This window comes from Trachemys scripta, chromosome 3, assembly GCF_013100865.1.
Source record: "Trachemys scripta elegans isolate TJP31775 chromosome 3, CAS_Tse_1.0, whole genome shotgun sequence".
Classification (NCBI taxonomy): domain Eukaryota; kingdom Metazoa; phylum Chordata; order Testudines; family Emydidae; genus Trachemys; species Trachemys scripta.
The window spans coordinates 87,012,961-87,028,800 of NC_048300.1; the positions used below are offsets into that span (position 1 = coordinate 87,012,961).

Sequence of the window (15,840 nt, forward strand, 5' to 3'; positions counted from 1 at the left end):
CTCTCCTTATGGTCACATTAGAGAACTTGCAATATGTATATATAATTTAAGAGCAGCAGAGTTAAGTGTGTAAATTCTCATGCGTTTTAGGGTCATATGAGAGCCAGTCTTAAATATGGCCTCCAGATCAGACCATTAACTTCTCAATTGTTAGTCTTTTTTTTTTTTTTTTTTTAATTGGTTAACAAACAAGACTTATTGTAAGTCAGCTCTAGATACATCTCTGAAGCACTACAGTGATTGGTGGAGGGAGGGGGGGAAAAAAAATCACTATTCAGTCTTCAACAGGTCTCCAGTATGACACTGCTTCTGCACCCCATACGAAGCCTCAGAGAACATTAATACAATGAGCAGTCTACTAAAAGCGTTTCCATCCTTACAAGAGTGCCCTTGGAGCAGGTAAAATGGATTATGGTTGTATAGGAGGTCCTCTTCCCATCAGCATTGATGCACACAGAACCATTTGTGTAGGTTAGGAGGACTCGACCAAATCCTTCAATTACTAGGCCTTTGCTAGCAATCCCCAGGTTACTAATGGAAGTGGTTTCAGAAAAGGAACCCTATAATGAAGGAAAAGAGGATGTCAATGAAATAGCGCTTGCTTCTCAAAAATAAACAAACAAACTAAAATCAAGCTTCCTCTTTTCAGCTATACCCAGAGTTCTTTGCTGTGCCAAAGTGACATTCCGTAATATCCTTTTTTTAAAGATGCAGTTAATTGTGAAACAGCAACTGAGAGGTTAAGAAATCTACCTTCCCCCATCCCTCAAATTATCCCATCAAAGCAAGATCAATTCTACCTATAATATTGGTTTACAGGAAGGTGTCGAAGAAGCTACCCAAAACTTTTAGAGGCAACACTCCGTTTGTCAGCTAACTACAGCTCAGCAAAAAGATTTAGAGCAGGGGGGTTCTCAAACTGTGGTACGTGTACCACTTGTCACACATGAACTTGATGTGGTGAAGTAAATAGACTGAACAAGCTTTTAAGAAGGATTGTACATGACTCAGAATTTGGGTGCCACTGATTTAGAGAGAGTTTGTAAAAGCGTTCATCTCACATTTGATGCTTCTGCAGTTTGTACTGCTCTTGTGAGAGACCAAGCAGTCATGGACATTAGGGCATTTCCAACAAGTGACACACTACGTTTCCATAGGATAGAGCCAAAGTAGATTTTTGGGTATGCAATATGACATCAGGGCCAACAATAACAATCCTCTGCAGTTCTGATGTCCAGGGAAGTGAATGGCTGATGACAATGGATTATGATGCAGGTTTCCTTACTGTATCTCCATCTTGACGCAAAGCAGCAAGGGTGTTTCTACTAACCGACTCACACCGCATAGAGATTGCCAATTGTGTATGATGACTGATGGGAACAATTATCCACCAATCAGGGGGCAGTAACTACCAAAAACTCATTTCCATTTGCAAACCAAGGCAAATCCAAATGTGAGGCTCTGGAAATGGATAGATTACTGATTTAGCTGACAGTGTCCATTTCTTACTCTTAGAACTACAGAGAACTAATGCAGCTCTTGTGAGAAAGTAGTTTTTAAGTCATGAGATCACAAAAGGAATTCCATCTGTCTCCATCAGTCATAGACAGGGTCTTGCAGAGAAACACTGCTGAAACATTAATTTTTCCAGATTTACAGCTAAACAAAATCTTTCCCCACTCAATCTAGGTACTTATATTGCCCTCATCACCATCAGATTTGAGCACCTCACAATCAGTCACGGATTTTATTGTCTACACCCCCCGGGACTTAGGAAGTTCTCCCCATTCCCAGGTGGGGAACTGAGGCACAGAGAAACTAAGGTATGTCTACCCAGGAAAAAGCTAACAAAGAAACAAAAACAAAACACACACAAAAAACAAACCAGCAGTATCAGAGCCCAGGTCACCAGGAAACTACTCAGAGGGAGAGGCTGTGGTTTGCTTTTACTCTCACACCCTTCTCTACCACAGTTCACTGTAATGTACAAAATAAGACCAGAGGATGTGGATGAGAGAATATCATGTTAAAGTATTTTAAGAGGCTCTCAGTTTGTGTAGGAGAACTTGCACCAGAGTGGGTATAAGCTCTGTGGCATGTTAATTGCTTCACAATGCAGATGTGAAGCAGAAATCTGTTAAATTTGACAGTTTAACAGGAAGCAGGAGGGTGATTGACAAATTTGTGGATGGGGACCTCCCCTCACTTTTCCTGGTATGTTCCTGCTGTTGCAGTTTGTTCCTGCAGTGGATTGCAGGTACACACGCTCAGGAGACTTGTCTGTGACACTGGCTGCACTGTCTCCACACCAGCACCAGGCTCCCCATCCTTTTATTATTATTATTATAAGGTTAAATAAACGGAAGCGTTTAAGAGTGGACCACAATCTCATAGGCTCCTACTTACAAAAGCCTGTGAGATTTAGATTATGGGGGGGAATTTTGAGATTCTGCCCCCAGGGAAGAGGAAGAAAGAGGCCAGAGTTTCTTGACCTACTTGTATGCCCTTTGTTTAAGGCATAAGGCTATCCACCCCCACAATATGTATTGTAGATTTTGGCTGCAAATCAATAAGGTGCACAAGGAAAGGTAAGTGACTGACAGTTATAGTATGCCAGCCCCCAGGTGACTCTGTGGTTTAAAGGAAGGTAGAATTTTACTCTTGAGTAAATCTGGCATTACAAACTTGTGAGGGCAAGTTTGACCCTTAACTACTAGAGCTACTAAACTACAAATCAGAGTTCTACTGAAAGACCTGCTAGTGTTTGTGCTAATGCTTATGGACCCACAGGCCATTATTTTTACCCTCCTACAGTCAGAAGGCACTTAAAATGATCTTTGATCTATATACAACATTTGATGCACTAACTTTTGGTGCTGGGGTGGAAGTGATACTCACATGATCTTTTTCAACCTTCATCTGACAGCCTGAAGCATATCGATCACACCCTGGAACAGGAACCAGAGGGCGGCAGACATTTATGTAATACTTTCTGTGCTCATTTGTTTCAGAGTTGTCCATGGCATACCAGTTTTCACCTCTGTCTTCGGATTTTGATAAACTGAATTGCCAAAATGAAATATTTATATTCTTAAATTACAATACACATTCCTCTTAGAAATGGAGAGAACTAGAGCAATTGTAATTTGTGAAGAGGCAAGAGGCAAGCAAAATCCATTCTTCAAAAACCCACGCAACAACTATTTCAGAAGCAGCAAATACAGGCTTCTCCCTTATTTGCTATTATCATTGTAACAATCAGAACTAAACAAAGTTGTAAATGTTTGGCTGCAGAATGTTTCTTAAAAGTTAACTGCACTTTCTGTGTTTGTTTGCAGACTACAAAACAAAGAGACAAAGTTCGGATTTCATACCAAATGGACTGAAGGTGAAAAATCCATTGCTATCTACATACTGCACAGACCACAGTGAGAGATTATGCCATACACTATCAAAGAAACTGAGGAACAACCTGATCAGCATCCTATACGGCAAACAGGAAAATATCAAAAAAGAGCTCTCCAACCTGGAGACTTTCATAAATAACCAACCCTCCACACAAATGGACTTTACTAAAATAAGACAGGAGATCTACATTACACACTTCACCTCTTTACAAAGGAAAAAGGACTGCAAGCTGTCTAAAATCCTACCTGCCACATGGGGCCACAACAGCGGTACCCCTAACTCACCCAGCAATATTGTCAATTTATCCAGCTACACACTTAACCCAGCAGAAGAGTCTGTCCTATCTCAGGGACTCTTTTTGCCCCAGCACCCACATGAACAGGATACAGTTCTGCGATGATCTGGAAGCCTACTTTTGCTGCCTCCGACTCAAAGAATACTTTCAAGCTAACACTGAACAGTGCACTGATACACAGATACCCTCCCACCAACACAGGAAAAAACTCCACATGGACTCCTCCTGAGGGTCGAAATGACAGTTTGGACCTATACATAGAAGGCTTCCACCAATGTGCACAGGCAGAAATTATGGCAAAACAACATCGCTTGCCTCATAACTTAAGTCGTGCAGAACGCAATGCCATCCACAGCCTCAGAAACAACCCCGACATTATCATCAAAGAGGCTGACAAAAGAGGTGCTGTTGTCATCACGAACAGGTCTGACTACCAGAAGGCGGATGCCAGACAGCTCTCCAATACCAAATTCTACAGGCCACTTTCCTCAGATCCCACTGAGGAATATACTAAGAAACTGTACCATCTACTCAGGACACTCCCTACACTAACACAGGAACAAATCAGCATACCCTTAGAATAACCCCAGTCGGGGCTCTATCTACTATCCAAGATCTACAAACCTGGAAATCCTGGATGCCCCATCATCTCTGGAAATGGCACACTCACTGAAGGACTATCCGGATAGTTGGACTCTCTGCTCAGACCCTATGCCACCAGCACTCCCAGCTATCTCCGTGACACCACTGATTTCCTGAGAAAACTGCAATACATTGGTGATCTCCCAGAAAACACCATCCTAGCCACCATGGATGCGGAGGCTCTTTAAACAAACATCCCAAACACAGATGGAATACAAGCTGTCAGGAACAGTATCCCTGATGATGACACACACACACACACCTTGTTGCGGAGCTCTGAGACTTTATCCTCACGCACAATTATTTCAAGTTTGGTGACAATATATACCTCCAGACCAGTGGCACCGCCATGGGCACCCGCATGGCCCCACAATATGCCAACATTTTTATGGCTGACCTGGAACAACGCTTCCTCAGCTCTCGTCCACTCACGCCCCTTCTCTACCTATGCTACATTGATGACATCATCATCTGGACCCATGGGAAGGAGACTCTGGAAGGATTCCACCACGATTTCAACAGCTTCCACCCCACCATCAACCTCAGCCTGGACCAATCTACATGGGAGGTCCACTTCCTAGACACCACAGTACAAATAAGTGATGGTCACGTTAACACCACCCTATACCGAAAACCCACCGACCGCTATGCCTACCTTCATGCCTCCAGCTTCCACCCCGGACACACCACACGATCCATCGTCTACAGCCAAGCGCTGAGGTACAACCGCATCTGTTCCAACCCCTCAGACAGAGGCCAACACCTACAAGATCTTCACCAAGCATTCTCAAAACTACAATATCCAGACAAGGAAATAAGGAAACAAATCAACAGAGCCAGACATGTACCCAGAAGCCTCCTGCTACAAAACAAGCCCAAGAAAGAAACCAACAGAACTCCACTGGCCATCACCTATAGTCCTCAGCTTAAACCTCTCCAACGCATCATCAGTGATCTACAACCTGGACAATGATCCCTCATTTTCACAGACCTTGGGAGGCAGGCCAGTCCTCACCCACAGACAACCTGCCAACCTTAAACATATTCTCACCAGCAACCACATACCGCACCATAACAACTCTAACTCAGAAACCAATCCATGCAACAAACCTCGATGCCAACTCTGCCCACATATCTACACCAGCAACACCATCACAGGACCTAACCAGATCAGCTACAACATCACCAGTTCATTCACCTGCACGTCCACCAAGGTTATATATGCCATCATGTGCCAGCAATGCCCCTCTGCTATGTACACTGGCCAAACTGGACAGTCACTACGTAAAAGGATAAATGGACACAAGTCAGATATCAGGAATGGCAATATACAAAAACCTGTAGGAGAACACTTCAACCTCCCTGGCCACACAATAGCAGATGTAAAGATAGCCACCTTACAGCAAAAAAACTTCAGGACCAGACTCCAAAGAGAAACTGCTGAGCTTCAGTTAATTTGCAAATTTGACACCATCAGATCAGGATTAAACAAAGACTGTGAAGGGCTAGCTAACTACAGAAGCAGTTTCTCCTCCCTTGGTGTTCACACCTCAACTGCTAACAGAGGACCTCACCCTCCCTGACTGAACTAACCTCGTTATCTCCAGACTGATTTATACCTGCATATTTATACCTGCCTCTGGAAATTTCCATTACATGCGTCTGACGAAGTGGGTATTCACCCACGAAAGCTTATGCTCCAATATTTCTGTTAGTCTTTAAGGAGCCACAGGACTCTCTGTTGCTTTTTACAGATCCAGACTATCACGGCTACCCCTCTGATACTAAGGTTCTGATTGCACAACCATTTTCGCTATCAAAGCCAGCCAAACAAAACAATGCAGGACACTAATCAATTTACAACTCTGACAGGCACAGCAGTGTGCCTCCTAAAAAAAGGGATATGTTTTTTCCCGTCATTTTTGCTAGTCCTTAACAATTCAAGATTGTCAAGAATGATCGTTGTTTCCAACATTGTCTATGCAGCAGACACCAAATTAATTTACAGTGAGACTTTGCTAGATAGAACATTTGTTTTTACATGCAGGTTTTGTTCTGCAGTTACGAATCTATTTACTTTTCTCTTACCTTGATAAATCGTATTGTTCCATGGTGTTGGGATCAGTCACAACACATTCCAATGGCATCTCTGGACAGGCATATTTAGTGTACCATTTAAAGTTGTATGTGTAATTGTCTTCTACCTAAGTTACCAGAATCATAGGAAGACCGTCACAAACAGACTGCAGAATAGGTCACAACAGTATGGCTTCTAAGAATATTATGAACTGATATGCCTTTTAACTTGGGTAAAATGGGCCTGTTCCCTTATACATGGGGAATAGCCAACCTATGCTCTCTTAGGGCAAAAATTTGGGATCCGCAGCTTGCCGATTTCTGTAGCTCTCCTGTCTGTCATCCTCTCAATTGTGTATTTTTCCCCAGTTCAGTTATCAAAACTTGATCTCTTCATTCATTTAGCATCTTTCACGCCACAGGATTCCACAGCACTTTAACAAGTTACTCCTGCATGTAGCTTCAGTCACTGGGATGCAGCCTCCTCAGCTGCACAATGGCCAACTATACTTTTAGCCAAAGGAAACTACAGAAGAATATAAGGTATGGGTGCAGCTCCAATAACCACAGTTGTTTGGCACAGAAGCAGAACGTAATTATTCAAGCTGGAAATTAGCCAGATCAGGGCAAACACCCTGCTGTTGCTCAGAATGCCAGACACAGCTTTTGCAGCTCTTAAAGTTATGACTGTAACCAGAGGCAGATGCTCTGCAATAATAATTCAAAATGCCTTTTATCAGAATCCCCGCTGCAGCTGCTGGGAGTTTGGACTCTCCTTTGTTTTACACAGGTTTCACACAGACACAATGCAGCCGAGAATCCGAGATCCTTGAAATTTAGGGGTTTCTGCCCACACCCTCTTGGTCATTTGGAAGTTCTTACCTGGTATTCAGGCTGACCTATTCCAGCTTCATAATCACAAAGGAAAGTTATAAGGGTAGATCGCTGTGTTTTCTTCTCATTGTTGTAGGTTGTACCATTTTTGTAGGTCAACTGAATCATTCCATCGTAATAGGAAAGTTTGGAACTGGGTTCTCCTAGACTCCAGGTATGATCCTTGCTAAAAAGGCAAACACACAGCTTGAAAAGAATTTATTTAAATCAAATGCTAATTGAACTCATAAGACACCACTTAAAAGCTAGGGCGTGTGCACCCACACAGAGTAAGTAACTGATGTAAATTTAACAAGCCTTGGAGGGAAACCTAGTTTTCAAAATGCTAGTTCTGAGCCACATTACCATTAGTATATAGAAAGTAATACCCTTATTCTTTGAAGTGAAGTTCTTCTTTGAAAGTGACTATATATGGCATGGGGGGAGGGGATCCAGGTTTATTGTATCTTTATGGCTTCCAGAGCAACTCCTCTCCATTTACAAGTAGAGGGGATGATTTTATCCAACTTTTAGCCCTGCAAACTGAACCTAGAGTCTAGTAGCATAACTGGGCTCTCACAAAAACACATACATAACTACTCTACAAGCCAAATTCTGGCCTCGGTCACACCTATCCAACCTAGCCATTTTCAGTGAGGACAGAATTTGGTCCATTGAAACAGTTATTGAACAATAAAATGCTATTTTTACAATCACTTTTCAGAACAGAACTGCTCTTTAAGTGAAATTAAAGTATAACTCTCATAACTAAAATCTCCAAGGGTTCTCTCCCCCACCCCCTGCCATCAAGTGGGAGCTGTGAAAGGAGACATTTTTACATATTGCTTAGAACTCCTTTACCAGTAAGTTTGAAAGAATTACAGGACTTCATAGTTAACTTCAGCAAGCTAGTTACTGCATGACCACATCTAGAGACAGGCACCTAATGCATTATGTACAACAGACCAAGTACTAGAGATTACATGAGACTGACGATACTTGCCTTTTTGCTACTTGACATGCTGCTGCTGATTTTGGCTGACAATGGTCCTCTGGCACACTGCTACAAATATTTATGTAAAAATCATAATCAGTTGTGTTAACGACATAGCTGCCGCTTTTCTTGGTTAAAGGTGACAAGTCAAAAGAAAACCCTAGAGAAGCAAATGAAAAACACCACACTTGTTCAGTATATTCAGATTTGTTTTCAATTTTTTTCCTTTCCTCATCTTTCTGAAAGCTCTTGTCCTATCGTCAAGACAACTATACTTTATTTTCTAAACCAAATAGATAAATACAGGTGTCATTTGACTAAAGCAGATGCTCTTTTACATTTTACAGGTCTTTTAATCTAATCTAAATACTGTTAAGAACTCTTGTATTGCTTTTGCACAACTGTCAAGTACATTTTACTACCTTCAAGAATGAAGATGCCTGGCTAAATTAAATGTATGATTGCAAAAGCAAGTGGAGCATTTGCAGATGCATATAGCTAGTCATGCACCTAACAGCCATTTCCACATGACTCATTTCGTAGCTCAAGCTTCAAATGCAAGAGTGACTATACATACCTCAGATAATCATTTTATGTATTTTAAAATAACACACGATTAAATGTGGAATAGGTTGTCAAATATGAAAGTCCACATAAGCTTGAGATTTCTCCACTAACAAAACCCTCAAATCCATCCTCTGTGGGAGTTGGGTACATACCTGCCTGAGCATCAGAGACTCTGCAGTTGTCTCCTTCAGTTTTAGACAGGACACAGGCAGCAGCTGTATACCACTCAAACACATACAGACACTCATCACTCTCCAAGTTAAAGACAGGAGCACTTTCTAGGTCACCTGGCATTAAAAAAAAAAAAAAGAGGGACAGTATGGAGCTGAATTGTTATTGGTTTTCAAGCCCCTTCTGCCAAGCTTTGTAGCAAATAGCCTGAAACAGACAAACCTCAGATGGCTGAGCTATCAGTTCCCTATTCCCATTGAATGCAGAAGCTGGCAAATTAAAAAGGGTACTTTTTTTGACAATATATCCCCATGACTTACAACACCTCTTCAAAAACACACTAGATTAAAGATTCTCCCCCACATAACTTGTTTTAAGTTGTAATCCTATTTCTCCTTTGCTAAATCTAGGATACATGGACATGATACAAGTCTGTTATAGGGAAAAGTAGTAAGAGTCAAAGCTGTGTGTATAAAGGGTGCCACCACTGCAGGGGGTGGGACATTCACTCCGCAACCCCTCTGCCTGGGCCTTAGAACTTCTGGGGTCAGGAGGACCCCCTCCCACCTCAGAGTTCAAACCCTGCTCAGCCTCCCTCTCTCCTTTGACTCTCACTAGGCACCTTCCAGACCGCCTGAGCCCCTCACACCAGGATCTGCCCCTCCAGATACAGAAAACCCGAGTGGGGAGGGTAAGGGCTGCACCGCACAGCCCATCCTGGACAAATGCCCTACAGCCAAGCTCTCGAAGGCCAGCTGCCAGGAGCAGCCCAGCGCTGCCTCCCCACCGGAAGAGCTACACAGATCCCCTCTGAGGGAGCAGGGACCCTTCAGCCAACCTGCACAGAGCCCACTTGCCTGCTGTCCGGGCTCCCTCCACTGCCGCCACTCCTGCTGACCACAACTCCCGGAGCCCTCCCACCACCAGTTACCTATTCTTCCTTGACAACCAGTATCCCTGTGCCCTCAGTCCCGACCATGACCCTAGCCCCAATATCCCTCTGCCCTCATCCCCAAAGTCTCCCCTACTCTCTCTCCCTACCCCAATGCCCACTTGTTCTCTCCCTTGCCCTCCTCCCTGCTTAACCCCAGTTCCCCTTGGCATCTTCCTCGTTCCCACACAGTTAATCCGATTCCTTCCCCACCCCTGCAGCTCCCACCTCCCCAAGTCTGTCTTCCATCCAGTGTTGCCAATTTAGCAGTTTTGTCACTAGATCTAGCGGAAGTTGACAGATTTCATTAAAAGTTGCGTTTTAGAAAAGGTTTTGCCAAAGGGCTTTAATGGTTTTTAAACCATTTCCACTTTTATCTTTCATTATAAAAAGCTTAGAAAACAAATGGGTGTCAACATTCTCACCTGGCTTGCACACAAGGGTTATGACAGTTTTGATCATCTTGTTATTCCCACAGCTGTCTCCATTCGAATAAGTAAGCTGAATCCTCTCTCCAACTTTTTGGGGAGAAGACATGAACGTTCCTAGATTTTTAGGCTTGTTATTTTTATCTGGGGTGAGGAGGAGGGAGAGAAGAGAAAAAAGTAAGCTTACTTTAAGTAATGACTATTTTGTGATTTCCCTGAGCTGGAAAAAAGCTGAAGCCAGTATCTAAATATTACAAGGAGGAGGGGGGTAAAACCAGATCTGAGAAATTTCTGTTTTGCATGATTATTTTACGGCAATTTTGCTGTTTTACACCTTAAAGCATTGTCACAAGGCCTGGAAACAAAGTGAAATTTACAATATTAGCCAAGAACAATTTCTCTTTAACTAGAAATCCAAGTATGTTTATGCTGTTTTCCTAGGCCTTTTTTTTTGGGCACAAGGCACCACTTTTCCCCATTCTCTCCTCCAGCCCCATGCACACCCATCTTTTGTGACCCTCTGAAATATTACAAAATCAGTCTCAAAGTGTTGTCTATCATTATAGGCAATATTCCACCCCCACACTTGTTTCAAAATTGTGCACTCACCAACAGAGCAAACAGCTGCATCCTCTGAGCAGACAACAGCTGCTCCTTTCTGAAGTACTTTATGACAGACATTGATGAAAAAGTGTTTCTTGTCTGCTTTGACAGGACTGCTGTCCACAGCTTCCCAATTCTGCGCTGACTCTGGGAACAAGAGATTTTAATTTTAGATATAACACACACAGTCTTGTCTAACTACCTACGATCCCAAACACATCCAGAATATGAACAGCTGTTTAAAAACCACAGCTACAAATAAAGTGACCTTGAGTGGAGACTGATAGAGGCTGCTCCTTCAGAAGGCATTCAATTCTTTATTACAGAGATTTTTTTCATAAAAAGGAAATTGAACGCTAATATCACACACACAAACGAGAAGATTAAGAACCTATGAAAAAGCTAAGATGAGGCTAAGAAGAGGCTCACAATAGAGAAGTGGCAGTTAAGAAAATAGCACATGGTTTCATAATAAATTGAAAATAGTTTGTAGAAAAACAGTTGTTTATGTCTGCTGCTGTACCTGAATTGCGAATCAGAGGTGACAAATCATATCGTTTCTTCTTATCAGCAACTCTGCAAAGGAGATCTTCCTTCTCCTGAACACAGGCGTATTTAGTATCCCAGGTGAAGAAATATGTGCAGTCCACCTCCCCAGTGAATACTGGGGCCCCTTTTCCTTCATTACCTTATAGGGTTAGAAAGCCAGGAAGACAATTGGATTTCAAGTTAAGGGGTACAGGGGAATTCTGGTAATGGCATTTGTGCCTTTCGCATCCACGTTACAGCAGAAACATTACAAAGCTGTGATTCCAGGGCAGCGAGATGTACTGCAGCATCAGCCACAGAATTAACTGCAGACCATGAAAATAATAACGAAGAAACAGACCCTTTGGTGACTGAACATTAAAAATAAAATTAGTGCTATAAAACCAAAGAAGTGCCCTCTAGCTGGTCGAAAATTTCTTTAGCATCTACCATATTAGTCAAGAATAACATTGCAATTATTCTCAACAGAAGGTAGTCTATGATGCCGAAGTACTTATACTACAGAATTACCCCTAACCAACAGATAAGAAATTAGAAACAACCATGCTGGCTCATAACCACTTGGCTCTTGGACACAAGGGAGTAGTTCCACTAGTTCAATAGCAAAAGCATATACAGAAGCTACAAAAGCCCTGTAAAGTAATTGTAACCCATATGCTCACCTGCAGTCTCATTGCACTCAAAATTTATGACAGTCATTCGTTGAAAGCCAGAGCTACATGCATCTCCATCTGGGTATATTAGCGTGAGATCCCCATCAGAGTACCTGATAAAAAAATCCCAATGCTTTAAGTTAACCTTTGAAAAACATTACTACCAGGCATGACCATGTTATTTGTCCCACCTAATGGAGGCCCAATTCATGCAATTGATAACTGCTTCATTCCTTCCAGGGAAAGAAATTGTTACTCAGCATAGCAACTGAGTTTTCCATCAAATTGAGAATATTCTAATTGCTTTTTCCCTGGGATTTGTCAACCATAATTGAGAAATTCTGTTGTATGCACCTTCCCAATTAAGATTAACACTAAGACCCAATTCGCCACCTTGAGCTTTGCACCTTGTGCATTTACACCTTTCTGATTTGTAGTGTTTTACAACCAGTTTTCACAGGTATAAAGGACTACATGAAGCGCAGATAAGTGGAAACTCAGGCCCTAACTTTTCTCTTCATCAATCTACATGGCACGGGGATTTCATCTTGCATCAATTACTTATTTTCTAAACAAAATCTGAATGTTTTTCTTGGATGTTTCTACTAGAAATTAAATTTTTCTAAAGACTATCATGGTTTTCATTTAGGATCTCCTCTGTGTCCAATATTCCATTTATTGGAAGAACGTAGCTTCACTTTTTAATCTAGCTGGCATGAAAATATTTTCATGCAAAAGTTAATTTGCATTTCTGTTCTTGAATGGGGAGAAAGTCATTCCTCAGAGTGTCCAACCCAGAAAAAGTCAAGACGCTATGAGGGTATGTTCTGAACAACAAGGCTAAGAGGCACCCCCTATATATCAAATCATCTAAAGAGTGCCGTTTTGCAAATACTAGGATCCAGACTAGCTTAGAGGTGCCTCAGTAAGGAATATGCTGATGTAGAGATCTTGCTTCACTGTATGGGTTTGCAACTCTAAACAATGCAAATTGTACATGACGAAAGTACAATATGTTTAACTTGGCAAAAGCATGCAATATACACCTCTACCCAGATATAACACGACCCAATACAACACGAATTCAGATATAATGCAGTAAAGCAGTGTTCTGGGGGGGAGGGGGGGGGTGCGCACTCCGGCGGATCAAAGAAAGTTCGATATAATGCGGTTTCACCTAGAACGCAGTTAGATTTTTTGGCTCCCGAGGACAGCGTTATATCGGGGTAGAGGTGTAGTAAGAAACCCTAGCAGGTTCATTACTCTAGATGGCCTAGCTCCAACAGGATTCTGATGTAATGTTACCAGCAAAACAACTCAAGAGCAGCAGCTAGAAAGTCTAGACATCAACAGGAGATAAGTACTTTTTAGTACTCCCGCCTATTGTGGACCATCTTAGCACCCCTGGTGCTGCACAGCTACCATGGTGCTTGCAAGCGTGGCTCTGCCAAAGCATTACCATGATTTTTAACTCACAAAATCCAAATGGATTTGTTAGAGACTGTTTTAATTATTCATCCTCCTACCGTATTCTGTACCTTTTACAAAACAAAAACAGTTTCTATATACAAGTCTCAGAGAGTTTCTATCATCTGTTTATCCCTTCTCTCTTTCAGTGACCTATCTGAAGGCGTAGCTCAGATGCCTTTACAAACCTGAGGGTTTGGTTCTTAAATTTTCCTGCCACTTTTTGCTGGTTACTCTGAGACTTTACTTGGCAAGATGAAACATATCCAGTGTCATCCTTGCAGTTGCCGGCACTGGTTTTCCCACAAATATTTAAGTAATAGTAATACTCTTCTTTTTCATCTTTAGCCATGTACGGTGTGACATAGCCTAAGGAAACAGGGAAAGAAAATGATTAAGGTGGCAGCCTTTTTCTTTAAAAGGGTTCAAAGAAAAGCAACAACCCTGAACAGGTACTGGAATAAAAGACTAGAAGCATTTGTGTCACTGAATTTCAGTCCCAAACGCTCTATACAGGATGCTATCCCAAGCTCCAGTTCTCCGTTAAAGAAAAATAAGGAACTTACTTGGTTGTTGAGTGAGTGGTGTCAAGTCAATGGAGACATCATGCTGTTCACTGGTCAGACTACAGTTTCTACTTTCCAAGTAATCCCTGTGACAGGCATAATCAGTGACCCATTCAATTTCATACCGGCAGTTGAGCTTGGCAGTGAGTTTGGGACCCGTGCGCTGATGTGGAAATGAACTTGATTAAAGTTGTAAATAAAAATAAAAGACCAAAGCGTTCTTAAAAAAAAAAAAAAAACAAAAAAAAAAAAACACACTTTTTTTTTTTTATTTGACACAAAAACCTCAGATGGAAGATAGGTATACCTAACACCCCTTCTTACCATTCCACCCCTCATCTATTTAGGTGAAAGTCAAGTTTCCAGCAAAGTGAAACCATGCTTTTGGAAATGTAAGAGCAAATTTTTTTTTAAAAGGAAAACTAAAGAAGAAATTAAAGACTAAAGACTCCGCATATTATGCAAGTTTGTCATCTTGATTTGTATATTTAATCTATATAAAATTTGAGTGCAGTATCTTTTTTTTTGGGTGAAGAACAAAGTGACCAATCTTTTCAAATCCAGTGCTTACATTAGGGTAAATATCGATCTGGTTGCTATTTAGATGCCCAACAATGATCCTTGGTACATACCTTAAGCACTAGATTCCAAATTGTTGGTCTTTTTTGTGTCTAAAATAAAGGTACCACACAAGACTAAACTCTTGAAAGGTTATTAATGGTATAGCAAATTAATCATCACTATTAAGAGTTGACTTAGTCTTTTACCAATGTTAGCTACATTATCTACAGCTTTAAAAAAAAAAAAAAAAAAAAAAAAAAACCACACTTCATAACAGTTTTCTTCTTCAAAGCACTTTAGAAGCACTAATCATTACCACCCTTGAGAGACTGGTGTCGGAGAAAAACAGAGTTCTCACACCCTTTTTTGGGTAAAGCAATTCCAACTAATAGACTATGGCTTGCCCAACATGAGACTGTATCAGAGCCAGAATTATAATTGCAAATTTCATGCTCACACTACTCTCTACTTGTTAACAGGGGACAAGAGTTCAAAAGAATAAAAGGATGGGGACACTTCTCTGAATAAGATACGGAGTTACACAGGATTCACCCCCTCTCCTCCTCCCACCCCCCAAAAAAGGGACTTTGGTGGACTTACTATATAGGCTTCTCACCTCTTGCCTCCCTCCCCCCAAGTTGCCCTATGGTTAAAACTTCTGGGAAACTTATTTACTGTATCAGAATATCAGTATGTCCTGATGAAGATGACGTTAATTCAATAATTGACAGACTTAAATCCTTATAATGATTTAATCAGAAGGAAAATGTGGTTAGAACAGACCACTTTAAATTCTGAATGTGCTTTAGTGGAAAGAAAGCTTGTAAGAAATATTTTCATTCATAAGTCTGCATTTAATATTTTTCAGAGTAGCAGCCGTGTTAGTCTGTATCCGCAAAAAGAACAGGAGTACTTGTGGCACCTTAGAGACTAACAAATTTGTTAGTCTCTAAGGTGCCACAAGAACTCCTATTTAATATTTTTGCTTCCCAATTAATGTTCAAGTGTACAAACACACTGGCCAGGTATGGGAAGATTGGGAAGGCAAAGGTGGAA

General features: G+C 41.5%; 1 protein-coding gene across 2 annotated transcripts in view; it reads right to left on the minus strand.

Moving 5' to 3' along the window:
- The window catches only part of IGF2R (insulin like growth factor 2 receptor), an 88,341-nt gene that overhangs the window by 45,648 nt on the left and 26,853 nt on the right, over positions 1 to 15,840 (minus strand). For both annotated transcript variants that reach the window (XR_004645081.1, XM_034765283.1), the window contains exons 8-19: positions 14,224 to 14,386; positions 13,846 to 14,026; positions 12,200 to 12,303; positions 11,512 to 11,676; positions 10,995 to 11,135; positions 10,383 to 10,529; positions 9,008 to 9,142; positions 8,298 to 8,448; positions 7,304 to 7,481; positions 6,434 to 6,549; positions 2,899 to 3,061; positions 381 to 560 (exon numbers count right to left, since the gene is read on the minus strand). Coding sequence is in view for 1 of the 2 variants with exons in the window: in XM_034765283.1 (XP_034621174.1) it covers positions 381 to 560; positions 2,899 to 3,061; positions 6,434 to 6,549; positions 7,304 to 7,481; positions 8,298 to 8,448; positions 9,008 to 9,142; positions 10,383 to 10,529; positions 10,995 to 11,135; positions 11,512 to 11,676; positions 12,200 to 12,303; positions 13,846 to 14,026; positions 14,224 to 14,386 (1,824 nt within the window). In the remaining variant the exon portion in view is untranslated. The remainder of the gene's footprint in view (positions 1 to 380; positions 561 to 2,898; positions 3,062 to 6,433; positions 6,550 to 7,303; positions 7,482 to 8,297; positions 8,449 to 9,007; positions 9,143 to 10,382; positions 10,530 to 10,994; positions 11,136 to 11,511; positions 11,677 to 12,199; positions 12,304 to 13,845; positions 14,027 to 14,223; positions 14,387 to 15,840) is intronic.